We start from the raw sequence: 24,793 nt of genomic DNA, 5'->3' as shown, positions 1-24,793 counted from the left end.
TTTCAATGTTGGCATTGTAAACTACAGGTTTTTGCTCTTCAAACCATGCATGATATGCCTTTCTGCCCACTACTTTCCCATTAAGAATGTCCTGTAGATCATCATATTTGGAGTAGTCCAAATTTGGATAATCTCTGCGAATGCTGTCTGAATCAGTCTCTTTGCTGGGCATTTGGATTGACAATTTTGCATTTCTTCTTCGGAGACATCTGTTTAAAATGTTTGGGATGCTATGGTATTAGCAACAAGATACCATAGAGATTTAAAACATTGTTTAGATAATATTAGATGTATTTGCTAGGCATATCAATTTTAAAGGCAGTTAAAGATTTCATATTTTATAGTACAGGTAAATTCTTATAGAAATATTGATTATGATTACATTGTCAAAGTGAGTAATATTTTTGGTTTCTGGTGTTTGTAACTTTCTGTATATTTCATAACTACCAAACTCTGGTGTGCAGGTTGGTGACATGGCTCAGTACAAATGAAGAATTTTCCCTAACAGGAGTATTGATTGGAGTAGTTGGACTGATAAATGGAGTATCATATGTCCGAGTTGATATTATTCAGGTCTCTTTTGATGTTGTATGCTAAAGCAATTTAAATGTTAATTTTCCTTTCATTCATTTCTGAGGATCTGGATGTCGCTGACAAGGATAGCATTGAATACTTATTCCCGAATAGTCCCGGAGAAGGTGACGAACTGCTGCCTTGAACCACTTTAGTCTTTGTGTTTTTATCGTTTCCTACAGCGTAGCTCGCACATTGGAGAGTTTTCGGATTTTTACACCTCTGGTCAAGAGTTAGTCATGTATTTCCAAGGTCTTGCACGAGCCGGAGGTGAATTTGTAGGTGATTCACTTTTTACCAAATGAAATGATTGCAGAGGTTATGTGGTAAAATGGAGGTGTTTAATAAATGGCTGAGATTGCAAGCAACCTTAAAAATCATAACATAAGTTTGTCGTATTTAAAACAAACATACTGACAGCTTGCAGCGATTTGTGTCTCATTGTTAAATTAATATTTCATTTTATTGTATAGGTAGGATATCTGTGCCTTTCAATAGGAAAGGAGATTGATATTTTCACAATTGTGAATTTTGTTGTTGAACTATTTAGTCAGTGTGACTTATTGTGGGAGTTGGAAGAGAAAGCCCTTAGGAACAAAATACTTTTTTTCTTCTTACATCTCACTGTTGAAGTACATTTGTAGTCTGCTTATTATCCCTTTCCCCCCCTCAGTATTTAAAATATCGCTAAATCTCCCCCCTCCCCTTCTATATTCTCTGGCTTTTTGGATGATTTTAACTTTGATTTGCACTTTAAATCTTTTTGTCCTGAAGCTTGGTTTCTCAATAAGTGTATGCAAATAATGTATTAAATTACAAGAAAGTATGGGATATTGAAATGATGTTTTTACCTTAATTATAAGTGAAATTTTCAGTTGATCAATTTTACAAAATTCTATCACTCTTGCTGGCTTTCAGATAATTAAGATGTACGTTGAAGTATAATGTCTCTATTAGCTTTTATGTGGATTGCCTGACTGAACACTGCCAATTACCATTTTGTTTCATTGGAGCTCGAAGCAATAGGTTTTAAGTAGTCAGGAAGAAAATGTATTTATTGCAGTTGTGATTTGCATTAAATTACAACTTGAATGTTAAATCTAACCAATGTTAATTTTAGTAGTTTGTGTTTTCCTTTGATTGGTACATAAGCAGACCATCACAGGTCATTGGTGGTGTACCATTTAACAGATCATGATTTTTATTTCGGACCAGTTGGTGACAGCTTGTTCCTCTCACCAGTTTTTTTTGCTATGCAAAATAACAGATTTATATTTTGTAATATTTTATCATACCAGTGAAGTAAAAAATATTTAATTATTTTGTGTGAAAGCTTCATTAGGAAGTATGTCATCAAACTGCCATTCACTGTCCTAGTGTTTTATTATGAACAGTAGCAGTCTGCTTTTCATCTCTGACACACTGCAGCGCTCCCTCGGTTGAAGAATAGACTAATAAGTAAGCTTGACATCTGGTGTGTCTTTAACTAAAGTATATGTGAGCGATGAACTGATAGGAGGCTTCCTCTTGGGACCTTCCAGCTCCAGATTACAGCAGTTAATGGAGAGCTGGGCAGTTGGCTGAGTTTTGCTCCCGTGTGTTTATCTGTGGCTGATTAATGGTGGCAGTAAAAGCTCTCTCCACTTTGAGTAATTTACAGTCGGCAGTGTCTCTGAGGGTCTATAAATCAGAGGAAATAATGTGCTGAAGACAGCCTGGTTTTGAGAATGAGAGTATTTAATTGAATGACATTGACGGTTTTTGACAATATTATTAGCACTTGTTTTAGAGCTATTGTATACAGTCATCAGCATCATTATCTACATTAGTAGAACAAACTGCAATGCTCAATGTTTTTTAACAAGCTAATGTTTCATTGATAATACCTCATTTTGTTGAGTCATGTCCACATTATTTGCATCATCCTGAATTTATGGATTTGTAATTTTCTATCTATCTTGGTGTTCTAGAATAAGGTACACGTGCAAAATGATTTTGGCACAAACTAAATCCAATGTTAACTGACTGACTTGGACTACTTACTGTAATTTTGGTATTAATTTGAACATTGAACCAACTTGACTATTATACAGGCACTATAAGTGAGTATAAAAGACTTTTGAGATTTAAAATGCATAATTAGTCGACGCAATTACTTTCTATATTGATATTTAGAAAAGGAGTGAATGCAGTTTTTCATGAGCACAATTTGTAATGCTTAGATTCCTAGCCCTCTGACAAATGCATTTCTCGATATCTGATGTTAGTGGTTGGGCTTCATCCATCGTGAAGCACCCTTGAAAAGACTCCTGGTTAAGACTCTGAGCTGTTCCTTCCATTTCTTAGCCAGAACAACATCAAGTTATTCCCAATGGACATGAGACAACGATGGGGTGGAAATAAAATGCCTTGACAGCTTTAACAAATCAGCATTTGCCTATTATTATTGACCCACAAACTGAAAAATTAGATGAAGCACCAGCTTTTTGTTTGCCTCTTGAACTTTGCCAACGTTTTTCAAGACAAAGTTTGCTAAGAATCTTTGATCAAGTTAGTTACGTGGCTTCCTTTTTGAACATTATGTAAATCGTCTTGGCAGGCAGGGCTGCCGAAATGTCACTACTTTTGGAAGCATTATGTTCAATGAGTGGTATTGGGTAAACGGGACTGCAGATGCTGGTTTACAAAAAAGACTCAAAATGCTGAAGTAACTCAATGGGTCAAGCAGCAACATTGAAGAACTTGGATTGGTCATGTTTACGGTTGGGAGCCTTCAGACTGAATGTGGTGTGGGAGGAGGCAGAAAGCTGAAAGTGGGGAGGGGCAGGGCCAAGTGAGTTAAAGGTGGTTACAGGTGAGGGATGTTTTTGATGGGCAGATGGTTGGATAAAGGCCAAAGATGAAAAGACAAACATTTATGAGGATAGAAAAAGTGCAAGTTAGAGGAAGGAACAGATGTGGAAGGGTAGGGGAAACAGAGAAATGGGTGAGTGTCCAATTGGGGCACAAGGAAGACTCTGGAGGACTGAGGACAATTGGCCTTTAAGGAAAGTAGAAAAAGATCCAGAGTAGTAGTAATAAAAGTTAAGAGTAGGTAAATTTTGTGATCTTTGATATCGGAACGAAAGGAAAGATGCCTTTTGAATCAGCAACTGTGGTAAAGGCGGAAGTGGAATTGTAGACTGGCGAGTCAAGTTGGACGAAGTGATTAAGACAAATGTTTGTTTACGTAACAAGACAAAGTGTTGGAGTAATACAGCGGGTCAGGCACATCTCTGAAAGACATGGATAAGTAACATTTTGGGTTGGGACACTTTACACTGATTGTTGGGGGAGTGGGAAGTGAGGGCAGAGAAGAAAACTAAGACCATATGACATAGCAGCAGAACTTTGCTGTGCTCTATTCCATTTGCCATTTCTTTGCCCATTCTCCCAATCTGTAAGTCCTGCTTCCTCTATACTGTCTGCCCCTCCACCTATCTTCGTATCGTCCGCAAACTTCGCCACAAAACCATTAATTCCATCACCTAGATAAGTGATTCCCAAAGTTTTGATGCCCGTGTACCCGTCGTAAATTTTCGTGAGCATTTTGTACCCGTTGTAAAAAACAATCATATTTCATTGTAAAAGACGATAAATATTGCATACATTTTTATTTTGGATTAAGGTATGCATGTAAACAAAAAATTTCTAGAATATAATGTATAATTACCAGAATAAAATTAATAAAGTATCCATTAAATATTTTTATTAAAATAATGTATCATCAATGTGATGGATGAAATTGCTTATGTTGGGAAAATATTTCAGCAAAATTTGGCTCTAGTTGCTAATTTCAACCTCAGTTGCAGTTCGACATCTAATATGTGTGTTGCAGTGCTAATTGTTTAGATGCTGGAGCTGTCAATCAGGGCGTCATTTCAGGTTTTGCTTGGGGGGTCTCCCAAGAGGATCAAACAAGATTATAGCCTATCACTACATCCCAGTGTATAACTAGTACGATAAAACATATAATACTATAATAATACGGCAAAATATTTCCCTGTTGCACTCACTAATTATCATGAAATGTAATTATCAAGCAAGTAAAGAAAATATGGTAATCGTGTATTTTTTCAGAGGTGCCGACCCGGCACCAACTCGCCCTGACTCTCCCACAGCTCTGGGCACTCACTCACTCACTCACTCACTCACTCACTCACTCACTCACTCACTCACTCACTCACTCACTCACTCACTCACTCACTCACTCACTCACTCACCCCTCCTGCAATGGACCACAACTCTACTTTATTTGGAGCCAGATCCACACCCTCAACAAACGCTTCCTCGCCTATCTAGACTCTACAAAGGATCGCAAGCTTGCCCGCCTCCAGACCCCTCCACCGACACTCCTTGACTCGACCGCAGGCCCGGAGCTGGACCGCGGTGCCGCCTGCCCGACCACCACAAGGCCGAGATGGCCACCACGAGGAGCAGCAACAACATCTACCACCTATCTGATCCTCACCGCCTTCCCAGCCAAACCCAGGCCCAGACCACCGAAGCTTCCGCGACTGCCGACTCTCACCGCCTCCCTGGAGCCATCGCCGCTGTCGCCGTCCTTCACTGGCTTCCCGGGGCCACAGATGCTGCTGTCACCGACCCGTATCTCTACTCCAGCCGCCCACGGGCCACCACCAGTGACTTCGCCGACCCTCGCCTCTCCGTCGGCCACCAGTGGGCCGGAGGGATCACCTCGCCAGAGTTCCAGGCTCAGCACCAGGCCCACAACCTCCACGATGCAGACAGCACGTGGTCTGACCCTGCTGGGTCCTATTGCTCCTTCCCACGCCCCCACCCCCTCCTACAGGGAACCTCAGTCATGATGGGTCTTCCCCTTTCCCCTCTTTCACCCAGGTTACCCCGACCACACACCCGCTAGTTAAAATTCCCGCTGTTTATTTTTTGGCTTTATTTTTACAGTCCCGGAATGGCGCGCTGGTCCGGCAGCATTGTATCCCTGAGTTGTCGTGTGGGAGTCTGCAAACTACCCAAATACAGTAGTTATCACAACTTGAGTAGGAGAATTCATACAAAATATATAATTTATTTGCAAATGTATGTATAAAATAAGTCATAACCACAGTATTTTTTTTTCTAATAATGAATCTATGTTTCATTGCTGAAAATTGCTGCGTACCTCCCTGAAGATCTTTCGTGTACACCTGGGATACTCGTACCCCACTTTGGGAAACAGTGCCCTAGATAATTAACATGAATCGAGAAATGTAGCAGACCCGAGCTAGTCACCGGCAGTCAACCAGAAAAGGCTCCCTTTATTCCCACTATTTGCCGTCTGCCAGTCAGCCAATCTTTTATTTCTGTTTTCTTAAAGACTGGTAACATGAATTAAATAATGACTCGAATCGCCAACCATGGCATGGTTTACCTGTCTACTTGTCAACCATTGTATCTTATTTTTAATATCTCATCGAGTAGACATGAATGATGGGTGACACAACAAACACGTGTTACCCTTCTTCACTTTTCATCCACAAACTATTTAATGTTTGAGTGAGACTTCCCCTGAGGCCACTAAACAAAGCACGTGTGCAATGTGAGTAATAGTAAATTGTCACTTGTGTGACTCTGCTTTTTCCACTGGGATTTTTCTTGTTCCTTGGAGTTTGGTATCTGTCACTTTTTTTGTTACTTTTATTATTGAGGATAAATAAAATAAAATGTTGAGCAACAAACTCTAAAATCTGACTTTAAAAACTTGGTAAAATCTTCTGTGATCCCAATTCCAGAATTGCACTTTCAACTAAGTAAGGTCTTTGCTTTAATTCATTGGCCATTTCTTGTTGCCAAACAGCCAATTTATACTGACAGTATGCTTCCATTAGTTTGTTTCCGACATGATCTTAAGTGGATTTCTAATATAATTTTCTGTTTAGTGTTTAGCAATCGAACTGATAATGCGAATTGCAAAACTAATTATTTCAATAAAACACATTCATACAAGTGTAGGTACACAAAAATGCTGGAGAAACTCAGCGAGTGAGGCAGCATCTATGGAGCGAAGGAATATGCGACGTTTCGGGTTGAGACCCCTCTTCAGACCACAACTTTCCTTCATAAAAGTGTAAATAATTCGTTGAGATGTGTATTCTCCTCGAGTAGATGGGAGGAAATCTTGCATGTTAAGATATTCCTGTTGCAAAAAAGAGTACAGACTTAAAGTATACAGGGTAGACACAAAAAGCAAGAGTAACTCAGCGGGACTGGCAGCAGCTCTGGCGAGAAGGGATGGGTGACATTTCGGATCGAGACCCTTCAGTTTAAACAGTCCTGTTTAACGTAAACAGTTCAGACTAGAGAGATTTTCTGACATTGAATCCACCATCTAACATTAATTTATTTCCAAAATAAACTTGCAGTAGTCTTGGTTTCAGTTTGCACTTGTTTCAAATATAGTAAATTTTTGCCCAGTTGTGAAATTAGTTTTCTATTTGAGAACATATTTCCTGGTGTTGGAGTAATGATACTGTAAAATTACAACAAGCTATTCAATTAAGTAATTGCAGTGATGAATGGGCTACCAACAAATCAATAACAATTACAGATTAAAAACATAATTTGTTTCTTAATGTCCTTATAGGGATGGAATTCTGATGTTATTTAAAGAAAATAGATGTTAAGGTCAAAGGCTGTGGAATTCATAGATGTTTGTCACAATCAGAGGAACATCTATTTGGGTGCTGTTATAAAGAATGCAACACCTTAAACTGAATCGGTTAATTCATTTTAAAAGCCGTTTCTCTTCCATCTCTCTTCCTACGTATTATAGTTGATAGACTTTGCATCTTTTGTAGCTTAAGTGATGTTTTGGTGTTCTTGTGTATGGAAATAAAACCTTCAAAGACGAGTAGAGATCAAAAGAGTTTGTCTACACCATAGTGCAAAATATTTTCCCGAATGGCCAGATGTGACTGCAATTTAGGGCTTGTCCAAAACTTTGTCCATCCAGAAATAATGAGCTTTTTTGTTTGCTGACTGATTCTTAATGCAGCGTTAGTTTGCCTTGGGGCTGCTATGCTCTCAACAAAAGTTTTTTGAAGTAAAAGGTGATGGTTTAACATGAAGCTGAAGTATTTTCTATGATGTAGGAATTTTTAATTGATAACGATTCACTTGATATGGTTTTAATTAATGCAGTTCAATTTTTAATTGGATACTTTGGATGCAAACAGGTGTGATACATTACAGCCTGTTAATGAAATCAATCATTTCTGTACTAAGTTAGTGACATTAGCATCTGTTGATATGCTGTTTTCCGTTTACTTTTAGGGAATCAAAGCACGAATTCTTGAGACTCTGGTCATGCTTATTCTTCTTGGGCTCCTTATTTTGGGTATAGTTTGGGTGGCTTCTGCCTTGATCGATAACGATGCTGCCAGCATGGAATCTTTGTATGGTAAGTGAAAAAATTCTAAACTTTGCTAAATGGTTTAAAAATTATTAAGTTTGGATTTAGTTTGCTGTCCCACGAATCGTTCCTCACAAACTATTAAATTTAAAAAAAAAATTGTTTAGGACAGATTACTTTGTTTAGATTACATTGTTTAGGACATTGGTTACTGATATAGAAAGGTCCAAGCAGAAAATTGAAGACATGAGCCAGTCAAAAAATTGCCAAATTCCTTGTCTGTTGGTGTAATGCATGTATTGTTGATGCAGGGTGTACATTATAGCTGGGGTATAAAACTGGTAATAGAAAAATAGGTATCCAAAATTTCTTCAGAGAACTTTTAACTTTTGCATGTTGCATGTTTTAACTATTAGCATGTTGTTTAACTAGTTTCTATTATGTTAAAATTATTTTTGAAACTGCCAACTTTCTCAATAACAAGGTACTTGTAAACAAAAATGACTTGTTTTTCTTGCTAAATTAGGTGGTAGACTTTGAGAACACATTTTAAAGTTTCTGTAGAACTCATAGAATTTTGAAAGGCTGTGTCAAAATACGAGAGACACAAGAAACTGCAGTGCTTGAATCTAAAGATGGACCACAACCCAAAATGTTGTATGTCCATTCCCTCTTCAGTTATTGCCTCATATGCTGAGTTCCTTTTTTGTGTTATTGAATGAACGTGCAGGAATGGGCCACAGAATTCCTCAAGCTCCCTGTCATTGAAATGATAAATTATCAGGTTAATTATCTCCCTTGCTCTTTGAACAAATACCCTGATCACATTCAGTTCCATTTTATTCCATCTAGAATGTGTAGCATTTAATTTTCCGCTTATCGCATCCTAGCCGTTCTTGCTTTTTCCACCCTTTCCATCTAACTCGTATTTGCCGATCAACTACTCACCTTTTACATATAACGTGAGCTTTCACCCCACCTAAACCCCTCCCCATCTCTTTATACGAGCTAGTTCCCCTCTACTCTTTTTGTCTAGATGAAGGGTTAAAACCCAAAATGCGGGCTGTCCATTCCATTCTCATGATGCTGCCTGACCTCTAGTTCCTCCAGCTAATTTTATTTTTTGCTGAAGATTCCTTCATCTGTAGACCCTAGTGCCACCATATATTTGATCTGTCGGTGTGTATATTAGCTGTGCCATTGACCTATATTAATTGGTATTAGTGCTTCAAATATACTTCTGATTATGAAGCACCTTGGTGGAATCTTAAATTAGATGTGCTTTCAATTTTTGTAAAATAGTTAGAATTGTAAGCCATGAAATGTTGACAACGCATTATAAGAAATGATTAAAAGCAATGTTGATATCTCCCTCTACATGTGTACCTGCTGTTACATTTTTGCTCCTGCTGCTCAGTTCCCTTCTGTAATACTGAAATCTATGTTCACGGGATATTTTCCAAATTGGTAATTAAATTGAGGAATCAAGTGGTGTGTAGAGCAAAAATGATGGCACATAGATTTATGATTCGCATGGTTTTAAATATCAGACTTTTCTCAAAGTGGCTCTTCCAGGTCCATTAAGTTTCGAGCATGCTCTCGGGTTTTTGGAGAATGGGATTTTCGATTTCATATTTGTATTGAAAGTGGAATCTGATCCAGTGAACGTTCTCCCTAAACTGGATAAACAGTGACATAAGTGAAAGATTAATGCTGCATTTGCAGATTCATTCAGACAATTACTCCACAAGCTTTCAAAATTCTAGTGGAATATCTTTATTGTTTTTAAATCATCAGTTGTTAGAAGGGATGAACTTCCAGTGAAAGCTAGGAACTGTGCTAACTTTTTATGTCGTTGTAAATAATTCTAGTTTGATATCAAGCATTTTCCCATGTTAAAGCCCTGTCCCACGGTACGAGTTCATTCCAAGAGCTCTCCCAAGTATTAAAAAAATCAAACTCGTGGTAAGCACGGAGAATGAACGTAGCGGGTACGTCGGAGCTCGGGGACGTCTCTTAGCAGCTCGTAACGCTAACGCCAGGTACTCGGGAAGACTCGCTAACGGCAGGTAAGCTCAGGAAGACTCGCGAAGACTTTTCAACATGTTGTAAAATGTCCACGAGAGCCCCGAGTCCCGACGAGCGGCCATTATCATAAATCTCCGAGTTCTATTCAGGGCAAACTCGGGAGAACTCTTGGAATGAACTCGTACCGTGGGACAGGGCTTTTAGCTGTTAATTTCTTATTCCAAAATGGTTATGAATTAACTAGCCATTTTGTTTTTATGGAATAAATTAGGCAAACTTAAATAATTTTTCCTGGGCTGTTTCCTCCTACAGATCTTTGGGAATTTTATCTTCCCTATTTGTATTCCTGCATCTCGTTGATGGGTGGTTTACTGTTATTGCGTAAGTAACTATTGAGTAACTCTAGAGGATTGAATTGTTTTTAAACCCATGTTGTCTGGCAACAAAATATGGCACCTTTTTTGGTTGGTCTGATGTTGGTTGCATCACTGTGGTGGAATACAGAAGTCTGCAGCAGGATCAATAGTAGCCACCATCCAATCACACAATTCAAGCTATAAAGAAGAGAGACTCAGTAGTCGTTAGAGTCCTTAAAAAAAAAAGACAAAATCCAATGCCTAATGTAACTGGGCAAGCTTCAACAAAGGACAAACGTGTCCCCTAGACCTCAATAATTAGCAGGGTTATTTGATGGTTTTAACTAGACATGGATAGGTTTTAGCGGGGTGAGCACGCAATTTTGGATAAAAATGGTACTGTTCAAAAAAAATTTCAATAGCATCAAATTTGTAACAAAATTCATCCCTGTGACAATTTATAGAATAACAATATGGAATAATATATAGAAAATATAAAATGTAGAATAAATTCTTGCAATGTTGACCATGACTGTTTCTGATGACTTTTTGCTCATTTAAATAGAATTCTTAAAGATATTTAGGTATAAACATTCATCCTCTGTCACATCTATTAAAGGTGCAATATGGTGTTGCTGCATTTTATTCAGTTTCCCATGTTGTCTTCCATTTTATTGATCTGCAAGTATTTTGTACCATGCACTTCCTATTTTACATTTGTTTCTATCGCACTTTGGATGTGGAAAATATACATTTAATGAGTCAGTATTATTGCCAATATGAGAGTGTAGTTCTCTCTAAGAAATTTTGTTTGGAAGTCGTATGTAAACTGGTTCCCTTTGGAAAATTAAAAAAAAAACCAACAGGCTGGAAATCTGAAACAAAAAATGCTGGAAATGCTCAGCATGTCAGACGGCATCTGTCAAAAGAGAAATGGTTAACCTTTTAGGTCAGACCTTTTTTTTGGAACTGAAAAAGGGAGAAAATTGGTTAACGAGCAGGTGGTGGAAGAGCATGTAGAAGAACAAAGGGAATATCTCTGATGGGGTGATATTTAATTAATGTAGATTTGGATTTTGTCGTTTGACTTTAGAGATTCAGACACATTCCTTCCACACCCCAAAGACATGCTGGTTAGTAGGTTGATTTGTCATTTGAGGGGAATTAGTTTTGGTCTCGGATGCAATGTGGCAACAGGCCCTTCTTCCCACCGAGTCCATGCCAACCACTTAGGACAATTTAACCACAAACCTATGTCTTTGGAGTGTGGAAGGAAACTGGAGCACCCTGAGAAAACCCATGTGATCGTAGGGAGTATGTACTAACTCCGTACTGATAGCGCCTGTAGACGGGAACGAACCCAGATCTCTGGCGCAGTAAGGCAGCAACTCGACTGCGCCATTGTGCCCTGTATTATGTGCTGCTGATAGCAAGGCTGGGGAATGTGCCAGTAGGCCCGACTATACCAATAGGAAAATAATAATAATAATGGATGGGATTTATATAGCGCCTTTCTAATACTCAAGGCGCTTTACATCGCATTATTCATTCACTCCTCAGTCACACTCGGTGGTGGTAAGCTACTTCTGTAGCCACAGCTGCCCTGGGGCAGACTGATGGAAGCGTGGCTGCCAATCTGCGCCTACGGCCCCTCCGACCACCACCAATCACTCACACACATTCACACACAGGCAAAGGTGGGTGAGGTGTCTTGCCCAAGGACACAACAACAGTATGCACTCCAAGTGGGATTCGAACCGGCTACCTTCCGGTTGCCAGCCGAACACTTAGCCCATTGTGCCATCTGTCGTCCCAAAAGAACAATCTAAGCCAAAATGATAAGCTAAAATGTCTAGATCTGGTTCAGATATAGAATAAGTTGGAAAATTTGATATGTATGAAACAGCATCATGCTTCAACAGAAGATTAAATATTTATTTCTCTTGCATGTATTGTGGTTTGTTGCAACAGTGCACGAGGCCACAGGCAGGTGAGAGTGGCGATGGAATGGGGAATTAATGTGGCAAGAAACAGGCAGATCAGAGTCGCTCCTGTCGTCTAAATGCAGGTGCTTTATAAAGCCGCCATCATATTTGTCTCTGATTTCTCTGGCGTAGAGGAGGCTATATTTGATTGGAAGAAATGAAAATGAACCTGAAAAGACAGGCTTTTGGAAAGCAACTAACTTTTCTCTTTCAGTTAAAAACACAGCGTGGATCATGGCCAGTGGTAGGGTGTGAGCAGCTCATCTAGGTGAGGGGAGATCAAAGGATTTGGTGTTGGCTGCATTGGCAAATGATCCAAGGAAGAGAATCTGAGCAGCATAATTGATGTCTGGAACCATCTTGTCATGCACAGTGGCGCCGCAGACAGACTCTAGTGGCACTGGTAGAAGATGCACATGTACTTAAACTTGGTCAGAGATATTTGTGAAACATTAGAACATGAGCATTTGGCTCAGAACTGCTCCCAGTATCATTGATCGAGGAAGGTAATTCCCATTCTAGAGAAGCAGTATGATATTCAGCTTTGTTATCGACAGGTGGCTTCAGAACATCTTGAAGCGACAGCCAAGCTCCCACTCTTCACCATGGGATCTTTTGTCAAGGGTGCAAGTTTTACCACGCATTCCATCTATAAATGAGTAAAAGGAACAAATCATGCATTGCTGTCCTTCCTGAACTCTGGACTCTTGAGTATTTTTTTCAAAAGTACATTTAAATCGGCATTGGTGACAATGCCTTCAATTGCCAACGCCCTCAACTCTGTGGTCACCTTCTGAAACTCCTTTATTTTGTCTCGCTTTCCTTTTAAAGCATTTTTAAAGAATTCTGATCAAATGTTTGGTGATGCGATTTGGTGTTAAATTTCATTTGTTAAATCTCAGTATTTAAGTATGACTTGTATTGGGTTGAAGATTGTAGACTGCTTTAGATTGGTCTACATAATTTCCATCTCAATTACCAGTCTTTCCACCAGGTGGTGAGAGCAAATAATGGTCTTTGAAGAGAGTGAAAGATTGTTTCTGAGGCATACAATTGTTAAATGATCTCATTATTGATGTTGGATGCGAAGCTGGATTAACTCAGCGGGTTAGGCAGCATCTCTGGAGGGAAGGAATGGGTGACATTTTGGGTCGAGACCTTTCTTCAGACATTATTGAAACATCATTATTGATGTTCGCAGTTTTTAAACTACTGCAGATTTGATCAATTGACAGTAATCAGAAAAGAATCTGAAAATATTGAGGTTGGGTACTTGGTGCAAGAACGGAGGTCGAGACACCTTGGAAGATGGCAGGACATATTTCGAAGGCAGTTTTCAAAGCATATGGAATACTTAGAAATGGTGACACAGAACAAAAAGAAAGTATGTTAATCACTTCTGGACATTGATTTGGTCCCATCTGTCATAACATTTCTGATTCTGGATACAACATCGGGGCAGCGCAGTGGTAGAGTTGCTGCCTTACAGCGCCTGAGACCTGGGTTCGATCCTGACTGTCGGTGTTGTCTGTACGGAGTGTGTACATTCTCCCCCGGTGCTCTGGTTTCCTCCCACTCCAAGGTTTGTAGGTTAATTGGCTTCGGTAAAATTGTAAATTGCCCTTAGTGTGTAGGATATTGCTGGTGTGTGGGGGTGATTGCTGATCGGTGCAGACTAGGTGGGCCGAAGGGCCTGTTTCCACAATTTATCTATGAAGTCTAAAAAATTTAGGAAGCACCATGGAGATTTACTGGTAATGTCACTGAGCCAAGCAGGTGCAAATGAGTTGATGGCAGTTCCTGGTGACTAAATGGTGCCACTTTTGCATGTAATCCATTGCGATCCCCACAGTTACTGCAAATGCCCCTTTTTGGGATCTTCACAATATCGCCTTGTTTGTTTCCTTCTACTTCATCAAATATTTCATTCCATTGTTTGCTTGGATCTCCAGTTCAAAATGTGAAAATAGTAGAAAATCAAAGGGCTTAAAAGGAACTGAGTGTCAGCCAGTAAAGCAATCATCCCACATGCATGTTTAACCAGTTATTCACCTGCCCTTCAAAAGGAGACGAAGTTGAACTTTCTTCTTCATTATACCGAAGGAAAGTATGAGGCTTATTTTCCAGCAGAACAACCCCGTTCACCCCAACCCTACTCCCTTCTTCCCAACAACGTATTCTTTCTCTTTATCAAATCCCTTTAAATTCTTTTGCCACTTACCTACACCCAAAAAGATAAGTCACGGTAAGCACGCAACCCATCAGCATGTGCTTGGCATTTTTAACTTAAAATGTGCTCTTGGGGGAATCTCATTCAGTCATGGGGAAGTCATGCAAACTCTACACATAGCACCAAAGGTCAGTATTGAACCAGAGTCCCAAGCGCTGTGATGCAGCAGCACCAAATGCGTTGTAAAATTCCCCACGTTAGGGGCAATTTTACAAAGGCCAACTTAGGGGCAATTTTACAAAGGCCAACTTATTTCCAAACTGCATTTTCTCGCCTCGGTTGGTAATGGAAGGCACCCCCATGCGGTTCTAACCACCTAACCCAACTACCCAATTACCTTTCTAAAATCTGAGAATGTGCACTTCTAAAGCCCTTCTCTTTCTGTGCATCTTCAAATAAGAGCCTTCCAGATCTAATTTATCATATTCACATCGTGCTGATTCTGTAAACTCGTGTGGCAACCAGCAGAGGTCACCAACAACTTTCCATACTAATAATAATAATAATAAGTTTTATTTTCGGGCGCCTTTCAAATCTCAAGGACACCTTACAAAGATTAACAGAAGAGAAAAAAACATATAGTCGGAGAAAAATAAATAATAAGGACATCATCAATATACAAATTAAAGATAGAAATCGCTCCAAAGACACAAAATCAAAAAACACAATGTGAAGAGAGAGCAGCGGCAGCTAAAGCGCGCCAGCGTCCACTCTCCCTTCCGACAGCCATCTTGGACACAGACTAACATAGTAACTACATACAAAAAAATCATCCCCCCACAGTGGTTACCACTGTGGGGGAAGGCACAGAGTCCAGTCCCCAACCCCAGTTCTCCCAAATGTCAGGCCTATTGAGGCCACCGCTATTGCCTCTACGGAGGCCCGATGTTCCTGGCCGTTCTGGCCGGGTGGAGTTGCCCCGGCGTCGGGAGAGTCCTCACAGTGGCTGGGCCACCTGGAACGGCCGCTTCCTAGCAGGGGATTGTCGGCTTCCGAAGCCGACAGGGACGCACCGGGTTGGAGCTCCCAGGCTCCCGATGTTAAAGTCGGCGCCGCGCGCTCCGCAGACCCGCAGCCCGGAGGTGTTGAACACCGGAGCTCCAGCGCGTCGATCCAGCGCGGCGACCCAGGCAAGGCATTGCCCGCTCCGCTCCACGATAGCGCTCCAGCGCTGTGCCGCCAACGAAGCCGAGGTGCTGGGCGGTCCCCGCCAGGAAACGGCGCTCCAAGCCCGCTGGTAGGCCACGAGGACGGGTCGACGGGCAGCCCGGAGAAAAAGCTGCCTCACCGACCAGGTAGGGACCTAGAAGTAAGATTACCTCCTTCCCCCCACATTAAGAAGTCCATTTCTCCTACAAACGAAAAACAAGACTTACAAAAAAAAATGGGGAAAAAATGGATTAAACGGACGGCTGCTGGTTAGCAGTCGTTCCCCAAGATGGCTCCTCCTCCCAAGTAACTGTAACAAAGCAAAATAATTCTTAGTCATTACAGAACCAGGGCAAATATATCACCAGCAATTGGCAAGTGATAGAAAATTGATGTCATTTTAGCACTTCCAACTCGAGATGGAGCCTGTCCTGGACTGGGCTGACCTGGTGCAGTGGATACAATTTCACTTCCTTCTCAAAGAACAAAAGATTCCACACAATACCAGCTGACTGGCCGATGATTATATTTATTTTCACAAGATAGTTTATGTTGGTTTTACATCACAGTCTGATTTGATAACTTTCTGTGAAACAATACAAAATATTTAAATTAATGGGAGAAAGCTGGTAATTTCTTCAATGGAAGAGTGAAATTAAGAGCAACTGTGCCGCCTTCCTTGGAAGATGGTCTTCATTGGCAATAATTGAAAGTCTACTCAAGCGAGAGTGAGATTGATGTTCAGTCATTTGGATCCGTCTACTGCATAGTGTTTGGCAAAAATCCCCACAGTCTTCAATATGTTCCATTGTCCATGAATATTACATTAGCTGACCTGATGCTGCCCGTTTCCTCCTTTCCATGTAAAGATCCCAAGAGAATATTTTGGATGTGCAAACAAGGTCTCAGAAATTCATCAGGCTGAAAATCTCCCCTTTTATCCAATTTAGGGATTTGTATTAGGCACCCTCGACAATCTTCAATTTTTACAATTAAATGGAGCTAACAAGACAAAACAAAAGGTTCCTTGAATTTTTTATCGGTTTGTATTTTCTGTTAGTGCTCAAAGTAAATAAATGCAGTTGCATTGTTCCACTTGTTTGATATTGGATTACAGTGGTCAAATATTGATGAAAATGTTCAATACAACTGTCTCTGCATTTTCACTACCGATATGCTGTATATATGGAAGACTGGAAGCATCTAATTTGCTTGTAATGTAGATGGGTTGTGGTTAACAACCAAAATTTAAAAATATATTCATTAAAGAATCTTTTAAATCTTCGTAACCTATATCAAAAAATCATGATGTTTTGTATTGTTGCTGTGTGATTTATTAGAGGGTCTGTCTGATTCTCAATTGGAATCTCAAAGGGTTTATTCTATGAGAATTAGTCCACAGTTGATTTAGTTAAGTGTAGAATCCATGCAGTAAGGATGTTGGCATTATTTTCTATTTTATGTTTTTCATTTGTTAGTTGGTTACTTTGGTGCAAAATGATCTAAGTTATACCTCCTATAGTAGTTTCTCAAATAAATATGGCCATTTTGTATGGAGAAGGGTCTCGACCTGAAAAGCCACCTAGTCCTTTTCTCCAGAGAAACTGCCTGACCTGCTGAGTTACTCCAGCATTTTGTGTCTACCATTTTCTACAATATGTGCAATATATACAGGATGTATCAGTTTTTTCCAGATGATATAGTTTCTTTCCAGTTTCGATCAGGTTTATTTTGTGTTTCCTTTTGTGTATTAATTGTATGTTGTATTATGAAACTTCAGAAAGATCAATATAATGAATGATCATATTCTTATTTGAGTTCACGTTTACAAACAAGTTTTAATTTTGAAGTGATTTTCTTGAAAAGAATGGCATCAAATGCTCTTTGATGATTCACCACATAAATGAGACGAAAGGAAAAACAATTAAGACTAGCTAAGTAATCTAGGAATAATTGGAAAATTGGAATTGACTGGGAGGTTCCAACATGAAGTAGCAAAATCAGTAGACACAAGCTGGAGTAACTCAGCGGGTCAGACAGCATCTCTGGAGAAAAGGAATAGGTAAAGTTTCGGGTTGAAACTCTTCTTCAAACAGAGTCAGTGGAAAGGGAAACAAGAAATATAGACGGATATAGAGAAATATAGAACAAATGAATGAAAGATATGCAAAAATGTAACAATGATAAAGTAACAGTAGAAGAGGAAAATGGTAATAAGGTGAGACGTAAGCAGGAAAATAATCTTACCACATGGAGGTCATTTGACCCATTTGAGTCTATGCTGTCTCTTACAGTATTCTCAATAGTCCTTCATCCCTCATCCCATGAACTCTGCCCTAATTCCCCTGTCACCACCTGCACTAGGGGCAATTTAATCACCAGTTAGCTCACCAACGATACTTGGCGATTTGGTGGGAAAGTGGAGAACCTGGTAATGGGGCGGGTGAGAGAATGAGATGGAATGTGATGGCATGCAAACTCGTGCACACAAAATTAAGTGATGTACGTTGGTGCAAAGAGGTTGTAATTTGAGGGGAAGCATGAGTGATGGGGAAGCAACAGAAATGGGATAACTAGAAAGTCTATTTCCTTTAATATCTTATATTTTCATCTGAAGGAAGTTGAGATATGACCTGATAGTTATGTAAAATTATAAGAACCATGGGTATACCTGGGGAAAAGATTCCAACCATTAGTGGTCCTGAAAACAAGAGGACTTGGGCTTAAGGTGCGAGCAAGGTTTTAAGGGATAAATAAGGGGAAACTACCTTTATACAGAGTAGTTGATATCTGGAATTTGCTGCCAGAGGTGGTGGTGGAGGAATGAGATGCCTTCACTATGCTTAAGAGACGTTTTAGACAGGCACAGTGCCAGAATAAGCATTGATGGATATGGACTGAATGGGAGTTGGTGTAGTTGTGCTAAATGGCTGGCATGGACATGTGGGGCTTCTGTGCTGTGCATCTGTCTCTGTAAACACACACGCATTGTGGCTATGAGAGCAGTCAGAGCTTTGTATTCTGTGGCAGTTACTCATTCCCTCATATCTCAGTCTGTTCATGATCTATCATGTCTGTTAAACAAAGTAGCTGTCAGAAATGCCCAAGAAGCTTGATGCGATCCAGGGCAAGGTAGCCTGCTTCATTGGCGCACCATGTTTATACCTTGACCAGCCTCTTGGATGGAAATATTTCTGTCCACTTTTATAGTGGTGAATCTTAGGTTGTCTGCTGCATTCCCATAAATCACAACACTACAAAACTGTTTCATTCCTACAAAAAAAGGTTTTGTGATGTTCTAATATGGTGTGAAATCTGATACAGAAATTTAAGTGTAGTTGGAAGGGAGATTGTACGACAGTAACTGTAAGACAAAAATAATACAAACGATACGTTAAAAACAGCTTTATTTAGCCGTTTGTGGTCCAGAAATTGGAAGATTTTGTCACAATCTTTAGGAAAGCTTAGCTGGGGATTTAAGATATGTGGCATCTATCTGAAATCTGTCTGCAACTGGAATGTTGAGCAGGAGCATTTAGATTCATTAAATAGGCAGTCTGCTCATGTGTAGAAATTGCTCTGCAATAGGTCCACATTAACTCAAGTCAAGAGTAGTGCACATTACAGGCGTTGTCTTGGTTGCTGAAGTAATCCTTTGCACAGCTGGGCAGAGGGCACAAGGTACAGTTTAGACAGTGGAGGGAATGTTCTTGCTTTTAATGAAAGAAGTTCACATACAGTATCAAATAACTTTTAGACATAAATACAGAATTATCTGAATAGGTTCTGGCCTTTGAATTTGGTGATTGTTTTTTGTTAAACAAAAAAATAATGTTTTTCAGTATTGAAGAATGCATGTTGTAATGCTGATTTCTGTTAAGAGATTTGGTTTGTTGCAGGCTGAATTAAAACACCTGCCATGTTATCAGGCAGAAGAAGGGAATATTCTTTCATCCTTGACATTTTAACTGATGCTTAGTTTTTGCACTTGTATCAGAAGGCCATAATGTTGCTTCACTTCTGTCAGAGAGAAGTGGAGCAATGGGAAATCCACAAAGCAATCATCAAAAAGATCAAAGATTTTTTTGAAAACCTCCAGTGTTTTTGTCGATGTGATCAGGCTATCTTTTCCACCTGTTTTGATGAGGCATTCATGGTTTTGGTTATTATGCATTGCACAAATGTGTTGTTGAATGGATTGGTTTAACATGATCAAATAATTGTTTTTATTTTTAATATTATAACTACTATGTGGAATATTATAGCATTAACAACCTGAATTAACTGTTATAATTTAGGCTTTGAGGAGATTTTAGAAAGGAAGTTTTGAAGGTATTTTTTTCTAACAGAACTATTAGAATAGGTCACTAATAGGAATTTGGAAATTAGGAATTATTAATGCTTGAATAGGAATTTGGAAATTAGGAATTATTAATGCTTGAAGCATGCTGCATTGTGATTCCCTTCAACCACTTGGGTCTTTTAGTTGGGTCACACCTAAACTGTACCTTAACTTCATTTAGTTGACTTTATTTCACATCCCAAAGTACCTTAACCTCACGAAAATAATAGGCACACAGGGAGGTGTTGAGTAACATTCCCCCACTAGCTCTCCCCTCGCCTTTCTTATCTATCTCAAGTCAAGTCAAGTCAAGTTTATTCGTCACATACACATACGAGATGTGCAGTAAAATGAAAAGTGGCAATGCTCGCGGACTTTGTGCAAAAAGACAAACAAACAACAACCAAACAAACTATAACACAATCATAAACACACACATATTCTTTTACATATTATATATTGGAAGGAAAAACATTCAGTAAAGTTAGTCCCTGGTGAGATTTACAGTCCGAATGGCCTCTGGGAAGAGTGAGGTGTTGAGCCCCAATTCCAGTAACTTCCCGGCCAGTCTGGTGGGGACTATCGTGTTGAAGGCTGAACTGAAGTCTATGAACAGCATCCTCAAGTAGCCCCCCTTCTGGCTGTCAAGATGAGAGAGAGCGGTGTGCAAAACCTGGGAGACCGCATCGTCTGTGGATCTGTTCGGACGGTATGCGAACTGCAACGGGTCCATGTTGCGAGGGAGGAAGCCGCAGATGTGTTTCTTCACCAGCCTCTCAAAGCATTTCATGACTACCGAGGTAAGGGCCACCGGACGGTAGTCATTCAGACAGGCTGGGGAGGCATTTTTTGGTACCGGTACAATGATGGATTTTTTGAATCTGTGTCTGCCTTAAAAAATATTCACAAAATCTTTCAATAGATCTTCAGGAAATTGAATTTCCCTTGATTATATGTGCCCAACATGCTGTTTTTTAAAAACATTGACTCCTCCTGATTCTAGAATCTTCCACTAGGGAAAATATCATCTCCGCATCCACCCGGTCAAGATTCTTCAGAGTTTTGTTTCAATCATGTCTCCTCTTGATCTTCTAAACTCCAGGGATACAAGTTTGGTCTTCTCAATTTTTCCCATATAAGACAAGCTGCTGATTCCAGTTAGCACTCTAGTAAACCTCTGAACTGCTTTATTTTGCTCAATCTTAATGTTTTTATTTAAAATTGTTATAGAAATTCAATGTCTTTTTTATTGTTAATCCTGTTTTTTTGTTTTTTAATTGTCATCTCGTTTGATCTGCAGGTCTATGAGAATAGTTGTAGGCATTTGACCCTTGCCATTCTCTCGGGTTTGAAGATTGAGATACGCCGAATAGGCAACTGCAATCAAAGTCTTGGGAGATAAAAATCCATAATTTAATGAGCAAGAGGTTATAAACAATCCTATAGTACGGTCACAGATACCAAATCCAGATAACTAGCAAACATCCACGAAACATCTTGATTTACTTTAACCTAAATCCGTCTTGAGTGGCCCTTTTATGCTTTGCCTCATTTAGTACAGGTTACTATTCCTTATAAATGGTCATCCTTGTTAACTTCAATGATCATCAGGTGCTTGAATGATATGGCTTTAACCTAATGTGTCTTTCCATTTCTCATCAATCTATTTTTTCCTGTTTGAGTTCTTGTCTACCTGCCATAGGAAGGATGTTATTTAGCCAGAAAGTTGCAGAAAGGATTTGGGAGTATTTTAAGGGGTCTGGAGGGTTTGAGCTATGAGGAGAGGCTGGATATACTTGGACTTTCCTCCTCGGAACATAGTTGGCTGACGGATGACCTTAGAAATGTATAAAATCACGAAGGGCATAGATAAGATGAATAGACTGCCTTTTCCCCATGGTAGTGGAGTCGAAATCTAGAGGGAAGAGGTTTCAGGTGAAGGGGAATGATTTAAACGAGACCAGATGGACAACTTTTTCACAAAGGGTGGTGGAGAAATGGAACGAGCTACCTAATGTAGTTGTCAGGAAGAGTAAAATTACAACATTTTTAAAGCATTTGGACGGGTATATGGATCGGAAAGGTTTGGAGGAATTTGGGCCAGTCGCAGGCAATTGAAACTAGCTCATTTCGGTACAATGGTTGGCATGGCCGAAGAGCATGTTTCCGTGCTGTGCAGGTCTATGACTGACTATCTAACACCAATTTTGCTCCAACTTCTGCAATGAAATGTGACGCAGCACCACTATATAAATTGAATTAATGCCATTTTCCTGCATTAACTGCAATTCTTGGAAAGCCTGGTCAAATCTAGCCAGTGAAAATAATTTCAGCTTTATGGAAAATGATTCAGTTAGGCAGGATAATTTCATTATTATTTTCTGGAAATCATTTCAACTTTGAGAGTCAAGCAGGCAGAAGAGTTACCAAAGATGCATTTTAGCTTTGTTCTGTTCCACTGCAGTTGATACGTTTATGGAGTGGTTTAGATCTTGCGAGACTTGGGTTAAGGGTCATAAAACTTTAAATCTGTTTGATTTGCTTTTTATTTAGTGATGCAGAGTGAAAACAGGCCATTCGGCCCATCGAGTCTGTGCTAACCAACGATCACCCGAACACTAGTTCTATGATTTTCCAGTTCTGTATCCTACACTCTTCACAATTTACAGAAGCCTATTAACCTTCAAACTTGCACATCTTCGGAATGTGGGAAGAAACCAGAGCACCTGGGAAAAACCCACGCGGTCACAGGGAGAATGTACAATCTCCGTACAGAGAGCACCTGTAGTCAGGATTGAACCTGGGTCTCTGGCACTGTAAGGCAGCAACTCTATTGTGCCTTTGTTGTATCTTGATTTTTAAACCCCCCACTCTTCTGATTCCATGCCCCTTGCCTTCCCCACAAACAAAACTGTGTCAAGAGTTAACACACAAAATATTAAGATGTATCCAAATTGCAAATTAGCAGTGGTGCAGTTGGTGGAGCTACTGTTTCACAACCACAGAGGTTTCCTTTCATCCTTGACCTTGGGTGCTGACTGTGTGGGGTTTGAATATTCTCCCTTTGACCATGTGGGTTTCCATCGGGTGCTCCAGTTTTCTCCCACGTCCCAAAGATGTGTGGGTTTGGAGGTTAGTTGCCTTCTGTCCTGAATGTGTTTAGGACTTGATGCGAAAGTAGGGTATGTTGAGCGTGATAAATGGTTAGCGTTGACCTGCTGGGCCAAAGGGCCAGTTTCAATGCTGCATCTAAGCTCAACGAAAAACAGATTACTGTTTGCTCAGTTGGACCACTTCAGCTAATTGTATTGGTGGAATTTCTTAGAGGAAGGAATGCTCCATCTGCGTGACTTTTTTTGGTCTGAAAATGTAATGGCTATTAAAGCACTCTGCCTGATTTATAGCTCGGTCTGTGGATCGAACTAGATTAAAATGGAAAAATTCCTAACTTCCCTCAATGTAGAAGTTGATTCTGAAATTTCTTCTGTCAGTTATTTCCTGGTGTCCTCGGAGACCTTGCTTTATTCCCCTCATCAGCCTTTGCATGCCCCCAGGGCACGTGCCACTTGGTAATTATCTTAAGTGAAGATATCAGTAATGTGAACAAAATACACAAGAATAATGCTAGCACAGGTCTTCGGATGCAATCTTGAACGCATGTCCATTTTCTAAACATATCTGCAACTGTCTCCTTAATTTAATAAAGTTGATAAAATAAGACAAAAAGCTGGAAATACTTGTCAGGCCAGGCAGAAGCAGTGGAGAGAGAAATGGGGCTAACAGTTCAGGTTGATGTCCTCTCCAATGAATGCTGCCAGGCTTGTTGAGCATTTCCACCTTTGTTTCATTTCAGATTTCCAGAAGTCCTGTTATTTTTCTTTTTCATAATAAATTCTGACAACATTGTTGCATGTTGTCACGACTTGCATGATTATTTTATTAAACCATGGGATGTTAACAGTACAGTCAAGCCTTGCTTTTATTACATGTTGTTTATTGCCTTTGGCGGTGCAGTAGCTTCCTGAGTTGCTGTAGTCCATCAAGTGAAGCATCTCCCAATGTTTATTCAGAGTTCAAACATTTTGACTTGGTGGTGGTGAGTACAGCCTAGTTAGCCACCTTGTTACTTCCAAAGCACAGATCTTCAGCACCATGGTTGAAACCTTATTGGGACTCTTGCTCTTCGGTGCATTAAATACACTCGGCTACTACTTGCTATTGTCTAGTATATCTTGTTTGAAGAGTGGCATCTGTCATGATGGGAGCATCCACTCACCTTGTGATCTCAGATTGTGACGGTAGAGGATTCTGCTCCTTCTGTGATCCAATGCCCAAGAGGACAGCAGTTTTGAGCAGCCATACCAGTTCTGTTTCCGTAGAAGGGTCTCAACCTGAAACGTCATCCATTCCATTTTACCAGAGATGCTGCCTGAGTTACTTCAACATTTTGTGTCTCCCTTCGATTTAAACCAGAATCTGCAGTTCTTTCCTACACATTTTGTCCGCTCCACTGTGAAATCTCCTCAAGGTATGTCTACTTTGTTGAGGATAGGATCAAGGAGGTTACCTCAGAACTTGCCTTATGCCTGTTCTATGTTTGGGAAGGAACTGCAGATGCTGGTTTCTACCGAAGATTGATTCAAAGTGCTGGAGAGACTCAGCAGATCAGGCAGCATCTCTGGAGGAAAAGGTTGGTGATATTTCGAATCGAAACCCTTC

General features: G+C 40.0%; 1 protein-coding gene across 2 annotated transcripts in view; it reads left to right on the top strand.

Annotated features, from left to right (window-relative positions):
* The window catches only part of lmbr1 (limb development membrane protein 1), a 174,432-nt gene that overhangs the window by 63,973 nt on the left and 85,666 nt on the right, over positions 1–24,793 (top strand). For both annotated transcript variants that reach the window (XM_033044377.1, XM_033044386.1), the window contains 2 exons: positions 7,906–8,032; positions 10,325–10,393. In XM_033044377.1, the coding sequence (XP_032900268.1) occupies positions 7,906–8,032; positions 10,325–10,393 (196 nt within the window). The remainder of the gene's footprint in view (positions 1–7,905; positions 8,033–10,324; positions 10,394–24,793) is intronic.

The sequence above is a fragment of the Amblyraja radiata genome, chromosome 2, assembly GCF_010909765.2.
Source record: "Amblyraja radiata isolate CabotCenter1 chromosome 2, sAmbRad1.1.pri, whole genome shotgun sequence".
NCBI classification, from domain to species: Eukaryota; Metazoa; Chordata; class Chondrichthyes; order Rajiformes; family Rajidae; genus Amblyraja; species Amblyraja radiata.
This window is presented reverse-complemented; position numbering and strand designations above follow the sequence as displayed.